We start from the raw sequence: 15,581 nt of genomic DNA, 5'->3' as shown, positions 1-15,581 counted from the left end.
ACGTTCTATAGAGTGGTCCTGTCCACTCAGTAGTGCTGAATTTCGGCCTCAGCTGAGCTCCCTTAAACGCATAGATTTTCCTTTGTACTTCCTAACTTTCCTAATTTGTTTGCCATGTGTCCTTGATTAAAAATTGCCTATGCCTCTATTCCAGTGCATTAGATTTACCATTGGTTGCTTTTGTCAGTCAGCTGTTTAGAGCGCTCATTGCTTTGTTTAGAGCGCTCATTTGGTGTTCTCTGTGCCGTCCGTGGCCCGAGTAGTAGACCATTATTTAGCTTTATTATTTTCTATCAATATTTGTTTTCTTTCCTGGATCAGCTGATGGTCGACAATATCACTAGACAACTAGCCTACAGCTAGACACCAATGCACATCCAATCCATCCAAGTTAATGACAGTAAGCCTATATATAGTTGACTCTGTTAGAAGCAATCGATTTTGCAATGGCATAGGCCTATATTATTTTGAATTTGTGTGCCCATGAGAACTGTTTTCACGGCGAAACATAATGAAATGTCAGACATATTTACACTTAGTGCATTTTCCGAGATCTCTAAGATCCAGGATTCCTACAGGGTTTAAATTCAATGTTCTAATTCAATGGTTAAATGCTTAATAATGACAAATAACACTAATTAATGTAAGGAAATAATTGTAGTGTTTTATGACACGATCTGTGAAGACTCCAAGCATATTTTACTGTTTACAATGCCTTTATCAATTAATTGTCTCTGTTTCTAAATGGTGATTGTGTGATGACAGGATATAGCTGCTAACCTTTATCTCAATGGCGCTTTCAAGACAACTGGGAACTGTGGGGGGGGGGAAACGAGGTCAAATCATGAAGTCAGTGATCTTAAGTTCGGAAAGTCAGAGTTCTAGAAAGATGTCAGTTTCCAACTTGGAATTGGATTTTCCCAGTCGGAGCTAATTTATTTCTGAGTTCCCAGTTGTCTTGAACGCAGCAAAAGCAGCTTTATCTGATGCCTGCGTGTGTTCATGTGCAGTGCTGGACTTGGACTGAAATAGGTGCCGCTACTCATTTCGGGTGCCGGTACTGTTTACATTTAGGTGCAGAAGCTCCATAATACTTTTTACCTAATATTTTATAAGAGTAACAGGAGCTCAAGCAGTAGAACATTTGAGGTGCTGGTACCCAGCTCCGGTGAGCTCCAGCCCAAGTCAAGCACTATTCATGTGTGTAAAATTGGCTCGGCTGAGAGGGTAGGCTACCGGCAGTGGTGTAGGCCTAGGGGTTTATTCAAGTTTTTCAGAAAAAATGCTTTGACAGTATAGGGCGTGTTTTTTTACCACACTAGGCTACATCACTGGCTATGGGTAGGCCTATCTGAAGTTCATGGTAATACACATTTGTAGCCTAGTCTAGTAAGTTGACCTTGTGTGTTAGGGTGACCATGCCGTTTTTCATGTGTCCTGACTTTTCAGGCTACAAAAAAAGGTCAATTTGTCAGCAAGACGCAATCGCCAAATGTCAATAGGCTCACTTTTTGGTGTTTTGAAAAAGTTGTACATTTCCATTAATCAAATGGCGCAAGTGCACTGTTTGGATGCTGGAATTATTTTGGAGTTGCCGAACATGCACAGGTAGCCTACTTTTTGATGTGATTTGTTTGACAATCAGATAATAAAAGGTAATACATTTTTACTATTAGGCCCAGAAAAGGAAGTGTGCAAACGCATGCACCCAATAGCAAAACCCAGAATGTCATGGTTTAATTCGCGCTCTGAAGAAAACTATTTTGTTTTTAGGTACAAAAATAGATTTGTTTTTCAAAATGGAACATGTTCATAGGCTGCTTTGTGGAAAAATACACTATGTGGACACCTGCTCGTCGAACATCTCATTTCAAAATTACGGGCATTAATATGGAGTTGGTCCACCTTTGCTGCTATACCAGCCTCCACTCTTCTGGGAAGGCTTTCCATTAGATGTTGTAACATTGCTGCGGGGACTTGCTTCCATTCAGCCACAAGCATTAGTGAGGTCGGTCACTGATGTTGGGCAATTAGGCCTGACTCACAGTCGGCGCTCCAATTCATCCCAAAGGTTGGGATTGAGGTCAGAGCTCTGTGCAGGCCAGTCAAGTTCTTCCACACCAATCTCGACAAACCATTTCTGTATGGACCTCGCTTTGTGCACGGGGGCATTGTCATGGTGAAACAGGAAAGGGCCTTCCCCAAACTGTTGCTACAAAGTTGGAAGTACAGAATCGTCTAGAGTGTCATTGTATGCTGTAGCCTTAAGATTTCCCTTCACTGGAACTAAGAGCCCAAACCATGAAAAGCAGCCCCAGACCATTATTCCTCCACCAAACTTTACAGTTGGCACTATGCATTAGTCCGTCCAACTGCCAGATGGTGAAGCGTGATTAATTACTCCAGAGAATGCGTTTCCACTGCTCCAGAGTCCAAAGGCGGCGAGCTTTACACCACTCCAGCCGACGCTTCTCAGTGCGCATGGTGATCTTAGGCTTGTGTGCGGCTGCTCGGCCATGGAAACCCATTTCATGAAGCTCCCGATGAACAGTTATTGTGCTGACAATGCTTCCAGAGGCAGATTGGAACTCAGTAGTGCGTGTTGCAACTGAGGACAAACTATTTTTATGCGCTTCAGCACTCGGCGGTCCCGTTCTGTGAGCTTGTGTGGCCTACCACTTTGCTGTGAGCTTGTGTGGCCTACCCCTTCGCGGCTGAGCCGTTTTTGCTCCTAGACTTTTCCACTTCACAATAACAGCACTTACAGTTGACCGGGGCAGCTCTAGCAGGCCAGAAATGTGATGAACTTACTTGTTGGAAAGGTGGTATCCTATGAAGGTGCCACTTTGAAAGTCACTGAGCTTTTCAGTACGGGCCATTCTACTGCCAATGTTTGTCTATAGAGATTGCATGGCTGTGTGCTCGATTTTATACACCTCTCAGCATCGGGTGTAAAATCCTCTCAGCATCGGGTGTGGCTGAAATAGCCGCATCCTCTAATTTGAAGGGGTGTCCACATACTTTTGGCCATGTAGTATACATAGGCTAACTGGAACAAGAACGTTGCATATTTTCCGTTGCCCTGTTGACAGTAGGGGCGCGTGTGAGCGCTGTCCCAGGTGGCGCCACACACAAGACAAATGTAGCTCCTCAGAATGGGGCAGATGATTTAGCCATCTTTGGATTTCAGTTTGTGGATCGGGTAGATCTCTGCCGGTTCTCCGTTCTGCTTGCAGAAGCCGCAGTAATCACCGGAGGTCAGGCTGCGGCTTGTGTTGTCTGAAATGCTGCTTGCAGAGGTCAGACTCTCAGTCCCGATAGAGTCAGACGAAACCGGTGTTGCGACCGATCTGGTGGTGCTTCGGCACGTGCCCCTTCAGCTGGGTAAAGCCTCCCCAGGTTCATAATACCCATAAAACCTAGTAGTCAAACAGGGAAATGGTTCCAATTGTTTTCCATAGGGGATTTTAGAAACACTTAAAATAAGGGCTGTGTTTCGAGTATGCTAACCCTGGCGTGAAGTTTTGATAATGTGTAAATCTCTGTATTTGGTAGGTATTAACACATGTAAAATATTCAATCTGATTTAATGGGTCCCTTTTGTCTCATGAATGCATTGTTTTCAAGTTTGTATTAATCCAAAATGTAGCCAAAATGTTGCTTTTATAGAGGACAATAATGGCCATGGTTATAGTCTGTAATGTGAGATTTTAACGCAAACGTTGTGTGCTAAATGCCTCAACTCTATAATATAATAAATATATGTCATTTAGTAGACGCTTTTATCCAAAGCGACTTACAGTCATGCATGCATACATTTTTACGTATGGGTGGTCCCGGGGATCGAACCCACTAATCTGGCGTTACAAGCGCCGTGCTCTACCAATTGAGCTACAGAGGACTCTACATTGCTGACAGAATTCCTGATTATTACTGTAAATATGTTAACTATATAAATAGAGGCGTGCTTAATAGGGCCCTGAAAGGGCTAACGGGTTTAAACGTTAAAGGTCAATGGGTGTCTTCTTGATGTTGTTTTGCATCTGCACATGGAGCGTCATAAGTCTAGATCTTGATGTTACATTTACATTTTCATTTTACATTTTCGTCATTTAGCAGACGCTCTTATCCAGAGCGACTTACAAATTGGTGCATTCTCCTTATGATAGCCAGTGGGACAACCACTTTTTTTTTTGGGGGGGGGGGGGGGTGGGGTGGGGTAAGGGGGGGTAGAAGGATTACTTAAAGAGGTGTGGATTCAAGTGTCTCCGGAAGGTGGTGAGTGACTCCGCTGTACTGACGTCGTGGGGGAGCTTGTTCCACCATTGGGGTGCCAGAGCAGCGAACAGTTTTGACTGGGCTGAGCGGGAACTGTGCTTCCGCAGAGGTAGGGGAGCCAGCAGGCCAGAGGTGGATGAACGTAGTGCCCTCTTTTGGGTGTAGGGACTGATCAGAGCCTGAAGGTACGGAGGTGCCGTTCCCCTCACAGCTCCGTAGGCAAGCACCATGGTCTTGTAGCAGATGCGAGCTTCAACAGGAAGCCAGTGGAGTGTGCGGAGGAGCGGGGTGACGTGAGAGAACTTGGGAAGGTCGAACACCAGACGGGCTGCAGCGTTCTGGTTGTAGGGGTTTAATGGCACAGGCAGGGAGCCCAGCCAACAGCGAGTTGCAGTAATCCAGACGGGAGATGAGAAGTGCAAGGCAGGGTCGTACTCTACGAATGTTGTAGAGCATGAACCTACAGGATCAGGTCACCGCCTTGATGTTAGCGGAGAACGACAGGGTGTTGTCCAGGGTCACGCCAAGGATCTTTGCACTCTGGGAGGAGGACACAACGGAGTTGTCAACCGTGATGGCGAGAACATGGAACGGGCAGTCCTTCCCCGGGAGGAAGAGCAGCTCTGTCTTGCCGAGGTTCAGCTTGAGGTGGTGATCCGTCATCCACACTGATATGTCTGCCAGACATGCAGAGATGCAATTCGCCACCTGGTTAACAGAAGGGGGGAAAGGAGAAGATTAATTGTGTGTCGTCTGCGTAGCAATGATAGGAAAGGCCATGTGAGGATATGACAGAGCCAAGTGACTTGGTGTATAGCGAGAATAGGAGAGGGCCTAGAACTGAGCCCTGGGGGACACCAGTGGTGAGAGCATGTGGTGCGGAGACAGATTCTCGCCACGCCACCTGGTAGGAGCGACCTGTCAGGTAGGACGCAATCCAAGAGTGAGCCACGCCGGAGATGCCCAAATCGGAGAGGGTGGAGAGGAGGATCTGATGGTTCACAGTATCAAAGGCAGCAGATAGGTCTAGAAGGACGAGAGCAGAGGAGAGAGAGTTAGCTTTAGCAGTGCGGAGAGCCTCCGTGACACAGAGAAGAGCAGTCTCAGTTGAATGACCAGTCTTGAAACCTGACTGGTTTGGATCAAAAATGTCATTCTGAGAGAGATAGCAAGAGAGTTGGTTAAAGACGGCACGCTCAAGAGTTTTGGAGAGAAAAGAAAGAAGGGATACTGGTCTGTAGTTGATGACATCGGAGGGATCGAGTGTAGGTTTTTTGAGAAGGGGTGCAACTCTCGCTCTCTTGAAGACGGAAGGGACATAGCCAGCAGTCAAGGATGAGTTGATGAGCGAGGTGAGGTAAGGGAGAAGGTCTCCGGAAATGGTCTGGAGAAGAGAGGAGGGGATAGGGTCAAGCGGGCAGGTTGTTGGGCGGCCGGCCATCACAAGTCGCAAGATTTCATCTGGAGAGAGAGGGGAGAAAGAAGTCAAAGCATAGGGTAGGGCAGTGTGAGCAGGAGCAGCGGTGTCATTTGACTTAACAAACGAGGATCGGATGTCGTCAACCTTCTTTTCAAAATGGTTGACGAAGTTATCCACAGAGAGAGGGGGGGGGGGGGGGGGGGGGATTCAGCAGGTAGAGCTTCCTAGGGTTAGAGGCAGATGCTTGGAATTTAAAGTGGTAGAAAGTGGCTTTAGCAGCAGAAACAGAGGAAGAAAATGTAGAGAGGAGGGAGTGAAAAGATGCCAGGTCCGCAGGGAGTCTAGTTTTCCTCCATTTCCTCTCGGCTGCCCGGAGCCCTGTTCTGTGAGCTCGCAATGAGTCGTCAAGCCACGGAGCAGGAGGGGAGGACCGTGCCGGCCGGGAGGATAGGGGACATAGAGAGTCAAAGGATGCAGAAAGGGAGGAGAGGAGGGTTGAGGAGGCAGAATCAGGAGATTGGATGGAGAAGGATTGAGCAGAGGGAAGAGATGATAGGATGGAAGTGGAGAGAGTAGCGGGAGAGAGAGAGCGAAGGTTGCGACGGCGCATTACCATCTGAGTAGGGGCAGAGTGAGTAGTGTTGAGGAGAGCGAGAGAGAAAAAGATACAAAGTAGTGGTCGGAGACTTGGAGGGGTGTTGCAGTGAGATTAGTAGAACAGCATCTAGTAAAGATGAGGTCAAGCGTATTGCCTGCCTTGTGAGTAGGTGGGGACGGTGAGAGGGTGAGGTCAAAAGAGGAGAGGAGTGGAAAGAAGGAGGCAGAGAGAAATGAGTCAAAGGTAGACGTAGGGAGGTTAAAGTCACCCAGAACTGTGAGGGGTGAGCCATCCTCAGGAAAGGAACTTATCAAGGCGTCAAGCTCATTGATGAACTCTCCAAGGGCGATAAATGACAAGGATGTTAAGCTTGAATGGGCTAGTGACTGTGACAGCATAGAATTCAAATGAGGAGATAGACAGATGGGTCAGGGGAGAAAGAGAGAATGTCCACTTGGGAGAGATGAGGATTCCTGTGCCACCACCCCGCTGACCAGATGCTCTCGGGGTATGCGAGAACACATGGTCAGACGAGGAGAGAGCAGTAGGAGTAGCAGTGTTTTCTGTGGTAATCCATGTTTCCGTCAGCGCCAAGAAGTCGAGGGACTGGAGGGTAGCATAGGCTGAGATTAACTCTGCCTTGTTGGCCGCTGAACGGCAGTTGTTTTGCATCTGCACACGGAGCCTCATAAGTCTAGATCTTGATGTTGTTTTGCATCTGCACATGGAGCCTCATAAGTCTCTCCCGAGTGGCGCAGTGGTCTAAGGCACTGCATTGCAGTGCTAGCTGTGCCACTAGAGATCCTGGTTCGAATCCAGGCTCTGTCGTAGCCGGCCGTGACCGGGAGACCCATGGGGCGGCGCACAATTGGCCCAGCGTCGTCCAGGGTAGGGGAGGGAATGGCCGGCAGGGATGTAGCTCAGTTGGTAGAGCATGGCGTTTGCAACGCCAGGGTTGTGGGTTCGTTTCCCACGGGGGGACAGTATAAAAAAATAAAATAATGTATGCACTCACTAACTGTAAGTCGCTCTGGATAAGAGCGTCTGCTAAATGACTAAAATGTAAATGTAAATGTAGATCTTGATGTTGTTTTGCATCTGCACACGGAACCTCATAAGTCTAGATCTTGATGTTGTTTTGCATCTGCACACGGAGCCTCATAAGTCTAGATCTTGATGTTGTTTTGCATCTGCACACGGAGCCTCATAAGTCTAGATCTTGATGTTGTTTTGCATCTGCACACGGAGCCTCATAAGTCTAGACCAGCTTCCGGTCAGAAACATAGTATCACATTTAGGCTCCTTAGCTTTTTGACTGCATGCCAGTTGCAAACCCTGATGCATTCTCTACCAGCTGCATGTGTTTCCTACAGTGCATTGACAGAGTTGACCATGTGCAGTGAGAAAAACATGACAAAATGTTATAAAATCATTGATAGATGGCTGTTTTTTTCATGTAACATAAATGCAAACATTGTACATTGTGGTAGTGACCGTGCAACCTGCAGAATTCTGTTTTAAACATTCTACAAGATGTTTACTGTGATGTCAGAAATGGAAGAATTCCATTTTTGTTTTATCACAGACCTTATAGTTCCAACTGAGGATTCCAAGTGATTCTGAAAAGTTCCGAAACTTTGACACATTTCACTTTTGTCTTCGCTAACAAGCTGCTCAACTTTTAAGCTCTTTGCTTTATACCTCTGTAATTTTCATCATTTTAAATTAATAATGTGGTAAGTGATTTATTTTAGAAGTTGTTTGATGTATTCTCTTGTTAGTAAAGGCTACTTATCATTTTAGGCACTAACTGTGAAATCTCAGATGGAAAATAAGGTATTATTTCACTAGTGGAAATTTTGAAGCCAGTCTTGGTCCAAATCACACAAAGAATACAGAAAACTGCTTAAAATTCAAACCTTTTACAAGTCAATAATTGTCTATTTGGCAGAATTTGTAAAATGCAAGATATTATATACTCTATTAATTCCTCCCTTTGTTTTGTAGGCGATCTACAGGCATGAAATCACGTTTTCTGAAGCCTGGCCCCAGGTACACCCAACCCGATTGGTCCTTCAACAACAATCTGGTCACCAAAAAGTCTGAGCTGCAGAGGGCTTTAGCCTATCAGATCAACCAGGATCTTCACTGTGCACGTGGAGATGCTACCACTCAGGTAACACATTGTGTCCCCCAGCTTTTTTAGAGGAACCCTACTGCTCTCTTTTCAGTGTATGGGAATAAACCCCTGCACACCTCACGATCTGGGGGTGAAATCTCAGATCTGAGGGTTGTGCTGACAAAACATCAGATCCAGTCTATATTAGGCTTAAAACAATGCTGAACTAGCAATATATAATGAAATTCATTGACTCTCCACTGGAATGCAATGTCCTCTTTTCCACCTGTTGGTTTAGATCCGCTGGGCCACCTGGAGCACCAAGGACCACCTGACCAACCGCGTAGAGGAGCTGGGGCACTGGCAGAGCCAATCAGCTGACAGCATCGGCAGAGTAGACCAGGAGATGGCAGCCTTAGTGAAGGTAGAGTGGAGTCAGGGTGTATGCAGGGCCAGGGAGAACAGTTGGGACACTCGAGACACACTGCACTGCTGCGTTTACACAGGCAGCCCAATTCTGATCTTTTTTTCCACTAATTGGTCTTTTGACCAATCACATCAGATCTTTTCACATCAGATCTTTTTCAGAGCTGATCTGATTGGACTAAACACCTGTCTAAACGCAGCCATAGAGATGCAACCAACATCTGAGAATGTTCAGATTTCAATGTGTTGTGTAGAACCAGGTGATTGGTGATCATGTAGGAATAGGGAATCTGGTCCACAGATACTACATTCCCATGACTGTAAATTACTCTCTCTTGTCGTGTGTGTGATTTAAACTGGATGTTTCCAGGTGAAGGCGATCGCTGAGCGCTGTCTGCAGGAGAAGGTCCTGTACAGGCAGGTGCTGAGGGAGTGTGTGGCGCTCCGAGACGGCCGGACGGCGGCGGAGCTGGTCCATGACGACGTGGAGGCTGAGCTGAAGCGGGAGGTGGAACTGGCTGAGGAGATCATCCACCTGATTCAGCAGAAGATCCACCTGGTCCTGGACAACCTCTGGTCAGAGACTGGCCCTATTCCCTATGTAGTACATTACTTTTGACCTGGGTCCATAGGCTGCTGTTGTGAGTCTTGGATAGTAAAAGGCACTTGTCTCGTTTTTTGCGCAAATATTCCAATGACATTAATGAATCATTTGCAGATTGTAAAGTCTTTATCTCAACTGTCTCAAATCAGTCCCATAGGCATACCTAGATTGCTATCTATGGCTGCGTTTACACAGACAGCCCAAATGATATTTTGCCAAATTATTGGCTACCTGTGTAAACGCAGCCATTGAGTCTGCAAATTGTTCACCTAATCTGACTGTATATGAATGCATTATGTCCTCACTCTACCTGTAGGTCTCTGAAGGACGTGCGTACCCAGCTGATGGCCGACCACAGGGACAAGGGAGAAGCTGTGAAGCTCAACAAACACTGTCTGACCTTTGACCTCCAGTCACCCAACCTGGGCTACAAATACCAACCCTGCCACATCGTCAAGGGGTGAGTTAATCAATCAATCAATCAATCAATCAATCAATGGGCGTAAACATCTGCCCCCCGGGTCATAGTTTCCTACCTAAAGCTTTTTAGTCTAGTTGGAGGTGAAAAGAAAAGCCGGAAAGTTTCACTACTTTAGCTATTTATTTGATAAACCCTCTCTCCATCTTACCCAGAACCCTGACCTATGATCAGTGGGTTGCTTACTGCAAAAGACTGAAGCAGACAGCAGAGAAACTGGTCCTGGACTGCTCTTACTTCCGTGGAAATCTGCAGTATACCCTCTCCAAGGTATAGTACAGGGTGGAACATCGTTTTGCATGCTCGTCCTTATATTGACTGTATGTAAATGCATTCAACAACGTTATATCAGTGCCTTATTTGGAAAGAGATTGACTGAAGGACTGGCACAGACTCTGTTTATGTTTGCCATACATATCTGGCTATCTGATAAATGTATGTGTCATTCCTGTATGTCTGACTCACTGTGTGTATCCTGTTGGTGGAGTAGCTGATGAATGCTCTGGAGACCCAGCGCTGTGCCTCTGACTTCTGCCTGAGGAAGAGGCTGAATGAGCTGAGCCGTGCCAGGGATGCCCTAGAGTGGGAGAAACAGCAGGTTAGTGTTCAGCTGTCCTGGTCCTAGCCATGTTGCTCATTCATCTGCCGTGCAGTTGGGACCTGCCTTGTGATCACTTGGCATTTCTGACAATATTCACACTGTTGTGAAACGTGGTATGGAATTATGCAAAACACACTGTAGAAAATGATAGTCATAGTTTATCAATGTAAACAATTCATAATTTGTATTGTGCTTAGTAAATAGTGATACTAATGAGATAAGTTGACTGACCTGTAACTGACCTTTTAACCTGTCCCCAGTTGAAGGAGACAGTGGTGGACCTGGTCAAGGAGATGCAGAAGGTGGAGAGACAGATCATGAACTCTGGCTCTGAGCAGCAGCTGGCCCACACCCGGCTGGACATCCTGGCCCAGAGGGCCAACTACGAGCTCTGCATGGACCAGGTCTGGCTGGCTGGCTAGTCTGTCTGTCTGTCTAGTATATGTGTCTGTCACCTGCCTTCTCTCATCCTAAAATAGTTTAATGTTAACAATACAATGTTTGTTGTCAGTGTGTATGAGTGGCTGCCCTAACCCAGTGCTACCCCTCCAGCCCCACATTGCTCTTCTGAAGGAGAACAAGAACCTGAGGAAGAACACCTTCGGCCTGCAGAATAAACTCCTCCTCTCTCAGTGAGTTATCCCTCACAGTAGTGAAGATGACAAATTCATCTGCTAAAACATACCTTCTCTGGAACTAACAGAGCATGAACATATGACACCTAACTATTCTATGACAGCAATATTGCCTCCTTGTGGTTATGGGTATGAAAGACATTGGGATAATTGTCTTGACTACATCAACAACATAACACACTTAAATGCTTGATAACTGACTATTATCTATCTCTAACCTGATATACAGGAAGACCCTGGAGTCCATGCATATGACCCTGTTCACCCTGGGGTACAACCTGGAGGCTAAGAGCCGGGCTTTGGACATCGACAGGAGGTGCCAGGAGGTCCGTCAGAGTCTCCTGCCCCTGCGTGGAAGCACCGTGGTCACCGCCAACACTTCAGCACAGGAACCCCTGGCCCTGCTCTCTCCTCTCAGCTCCCCCAGCTCCTTTCGGAATTAGAATGTTGCCACCCGTCTCTCTGGGCATGGCTGAAGTCGCAGATGCAAGCTATATTATATGTGTGTCATGTGTGACACCAATAACAGAGTATATATTAAATATTTGTATTTGAAGTATTTTTTCTTGTTGTGTGATTTCAATTTCAAGTCAAGTGATTGATTTGGAGCCAAAACCTGCTTGCACAGGGGCCACTACAAGCCTAAAAACCCTTTGGAATGGGACTTATTTAGAGGACAATGATTGAGTGTTGTTTTGCGGTCACCCTGACACCTACTGCCTGTCCAGGGGGTGTCACCTCTTTAACCGGGTCAGATTTATTGTAGCAACGGCCCATGGTAACGCACAGAGTCCATGGCGACATTGGTCGCGCGTCTTGGATAGTGTGAAGGAATGCGACTGCTTGAGAGGTTCCTTTTGCTTAATATCGCGCGAAATTCTCTATTAATGGTAGATCAAAGAGAAACCTCTGTAGCCGACCACTGCTCTCTTGAAAGTAAATATGGGATGCGGCAGCTCCAGAATCACGGTGGTCGAGCCGGTGAGATCAAGCGAGTTGCACGGAGTAGCGGTAAGCTGCCTGCAGTTTCTAATTTTGATTCCTATTTAAAAACTGTAACACAATGTTATGAACTTTTGGAATGGAATTGCACACATCCGGCTGTGATGCGCGTCAGAGTGCTTTTCCTCACAATTGATTCCCCTATTTGATTTGCGGGGGGACTACCGGTAGCAGCCTACTACCAGTCTTTCTTTTTAGTCCAACTATTTGGCTACTTGATCTTTAAATAAATATGATACACTTTGTATTATTGCACCTGTCAAAACACCTAAAAAACTGTGCATTTGAGTTTGACGTTGTAATTCCTCCCAACAGGATGACACGGTGAGTAAACAGGGCTGTAGGGGCGACTCTGCAGTGTCAAAGTTCACCACAGACAGTGGAGTGGTCCTGGACACTGGAGAGGTCCCCACCTTACTGGGGGCTGTACCCAGGAAACTACCACCACTGGCAGGTAAGAGGTTGGGCTGTGTGTGTGGTGGGGTGAGATAGAGAGTGAAAGAGCGTGTGTATCTGTGCTCATCAGAGACCTCATATTTGTGTGTGTGTGTGTCCCACTCAGCCCACAGTCCTGGCCTGACCCAGGAGAGTGGTGAGAGACCCAGGTCCAGTGAGATCCTGGAACAGCTACTGAGCCAAGGCATCATCATCGCCCAGCCCAGGGAGAGGGCCAGTGGGGAGGCATACAACATCATGGTGGGTACCGGTCAGGTCTACTGGTGGGGCAGAGCAAAGTGTAGCTTCATGTAGCCTCAGACCTCTATGGTGGCGTCAGAATCAGGTGAGAGGAGGAGTTCCATAATCTCTTGTCATCATAAGACTGGGGCCTGGTTGGATAGTCTCTAGATTAGTTTCCTGGTTATTTACAAAACTGCGGCCATCTTATGGAAGTGAGTGCATAACTGATTGACAATGTCAATATGCCAATGACAGTCACTCTGTATTAAAGAGATGATCCAGGCTCTGTCGTAGCCGGCTGCGACCGGGAGACCCATGGAGCGGCGCACAATTGGCCCAGCGTCGTCCAGGGTAGGGGAGGGAATGGCCGGCAGGGATGTAGCTCAGTTGGTAGAGCATGGCGTTTGCAAAGCCAGGGTTGTGGGTTCGATTCCCACGAGTTAATTACTCAGTAACTACAGTATATGAGTGTTTACCTAATATGTGTTGTTGGAATGTGTATTCACTCATGGTTTAATTGCTGTGTGTGTATGATCAGATTGATGACACAGAGAAACCCTCACGTGGGCCTCCCCCTCACCTGGAGTCTCTGAAGGGCAGGAGGGACCAGTCTGTCACCAGCAAAGAGGACATGGAGGAGAGGATGAGGCAGGCCGAGGAGGGACGCAAGGTGAGGAATATGATTATGAAATCATGAAAAATATGAATGTTAGGTGAGGGAAATAGGGGAAAACTGGGTTTAGGGGGTTAAACGGGGACCAACTTGAACTATATCTGCCTTGAATATGACCTGTGTATTTTCAATATGACCTGTGCATTTTGAATATGACCTGTGTATCTTGAATATGACCTGTGCATTTTGAATATGACCTGTGTATCTTGAATATGACCTGTGTATCTTGAATATGACCTGTGTATCTTGAATATGACCTGTGCATCTTGAATATGACCTGTGCATCTTGAATATGACCTGTGCATCTTGAATATGACCTGTGCATCTTGAATATGACCTGTGCATCTTGAATATGACCTGTGCATCTTGAATATGACCTGTGTATCTTGAATATTTATTTGTTTTCTCTCTCAGCTCAACGAGGAGGAGCTGAACTTGAGCCTGAGGACTAAGTCAGCTGGTGTCCGTGGCCCAGAAGCTGCATCGACAACTGGAGAGGGGGACGTAGTCACCCCTGTGGAGGTCCTCCACGCCCCTGATGCCCCTGAGACCCCACCCAGCCCGAGAGGGATCCAGCAGGACCCACCCCAGACCCAAGGAGGAGGGGATGGAGGGAATGGAGGGGTCAGGGAGAGCAGGGGAGAGGGAGTCAGAAGTGGGCTCAGTGGGCAGCTTCTCTCTGGAGATGGAGAATGACTCCACATTTCAACAGACTGAGCAAGCTGAGGAGCTGTTCTAGCACCTGGCTGGAAGCACCTCATCTGTCTATTGGAGCCCAGTGTGTCTGAGAAGGGAAGGAGGGATGAAAGGAGGGAGGGAGAGGATAGAGAGCGAGAGAGATGGTGCAAGAGGGAATTAGAGGAAGATCGAGTAGGTGAGGGAGAGAGAGATCAGTGATGTCTATTTGTGTTTTTGTATACCAAAGAGCCGAGTGTATGTACATACATCTTACAAGTCTTAGAAACAGACTGTATGTGGTATAAAGAAGGATCTCTATGAGGGTTTACTTTACGATGCAAAATCATACTGTATAAAGGTGGGCAATATTATTATTTGAAATTGAAATCATGGATATATTTATTTTCCATTAATTTAAAAAAGGTCAAGGGATTTTTTTCCCACTCTGTTTTGTGTGTTGCCATGGTGGACGTTGAGTTGAAAGCTGTTTTAGACACAAGATGGCGCTGTGTCCATGGAATTAAATTACACTCCACAGCACTGTTCATTATAATTCACGTAGAGAGCGAGAGAGATTGCGACCTTGGTTTGACTGTGGTACAATTCAGCTTTTCCCAAATGACCCATCATGACCTTTTGAGTGGTATATGGTTGACAGGTGTGCTGTGTTTTTCAACTGGTGAAACACCTAGTCACATTCCCAAAATTACAAGGTCTTCTGATCACATGTCAGGTTAAGTATTACATTTACATTTTCTGACCATGACCATGCTCCTAACGCTCCCTTGTTTAATCAAGTGGGTAGCTCATCATGATAGTCAAGGATAGAGAACTTGAAGTGGAATGATGAATGGAATTTGTAATGGAATTCCACATTTTTATTTAGTTAGTTACATACACTCACATAGCATTCATTGCGTTATAGGATATCTCTATACTACAGTATCTATAGGCTATGTATTTAATTTTACAGGGCCTATTTAGCACACTCCCAATGTTAAAGCATATACGTTTATGCTATAGGCCTATACACATCAGCACATAAGGGATTAAGGATAACCCATTGATGAGGATTTACTAGAGACCCTTTAGCTACGTTTTGTTAGCCAAAATGTAAGGGGATTCTGATTAGTCAGCATGCTGCACGCGAATGGAGACAACAAGAGGACGCAACTTGATAGCATCTCCATTGTGTGGCCGCTGAAACCCGAAACGGACCCATATGCGGCGGCTCTGCTACGGGCTGTAATTTAAAAGGCGTGTGGGCAAGCATGAATAAAATAGTATCTGATCCACCGAGACACAGCAAAGTCGCTCTATCAGGTTGCGACTGATAATAGTGACCAAGGAGAGGGCTATGGCATTTTTGGGACAGAAGAGTCCAGTGGCAA

At 46.3% G+C, this 15,581-nt stretch overlaps 1 protein-coding gene across 1 annotated transcript; it reads left to right on the top strand.

Moving 5' to 3' along the window:
• Positions 1-8,027: 8,027 nt before the first annotated feature.
• On the top strand, positions 8,028-11,602 carry LOC311131876 (tektin-2-like; the record flags this gene model as incomplete). The annotated part of the gene is made up of 10 exons (XM_084164998.1): positions 8,028-8,032; positions 8,304-8,472; positions 8,714-8,839; positions 9,212-9,417; positions 9,762-9,905; positions 10,079-10,193; positions 10,414-10,521; positions 10,785-10,928; positions 11,077-11,156; positions 11,389-11,602. 10 exons carry the CDS (start codon positions 8,028-8,030, stop codon positions 11,600-11,602), a joined length of 1,311 nt encoding a protein of 436 aa, XP_084021124.1.
• Between the last annotated feature and the right edge of the window lie 3,979 nt (positions 11,603-15,581).

The sequence above is a fragment of the Coregonus lavaretus genome, assembly GCF_964263955.1.
Source record: "Coregonus lavaretus genome assembly, chromosome: 7".
Lineage (NCBI taxonomy): Eukaryota > Metazoa > Chordata > Actinopteri > Salmoniformes > Salmonidae > Coregonus > Coregonus lavaretus.
This window is presented reverse-complemented; position numbering and strand designations above follow the sequence as displayed.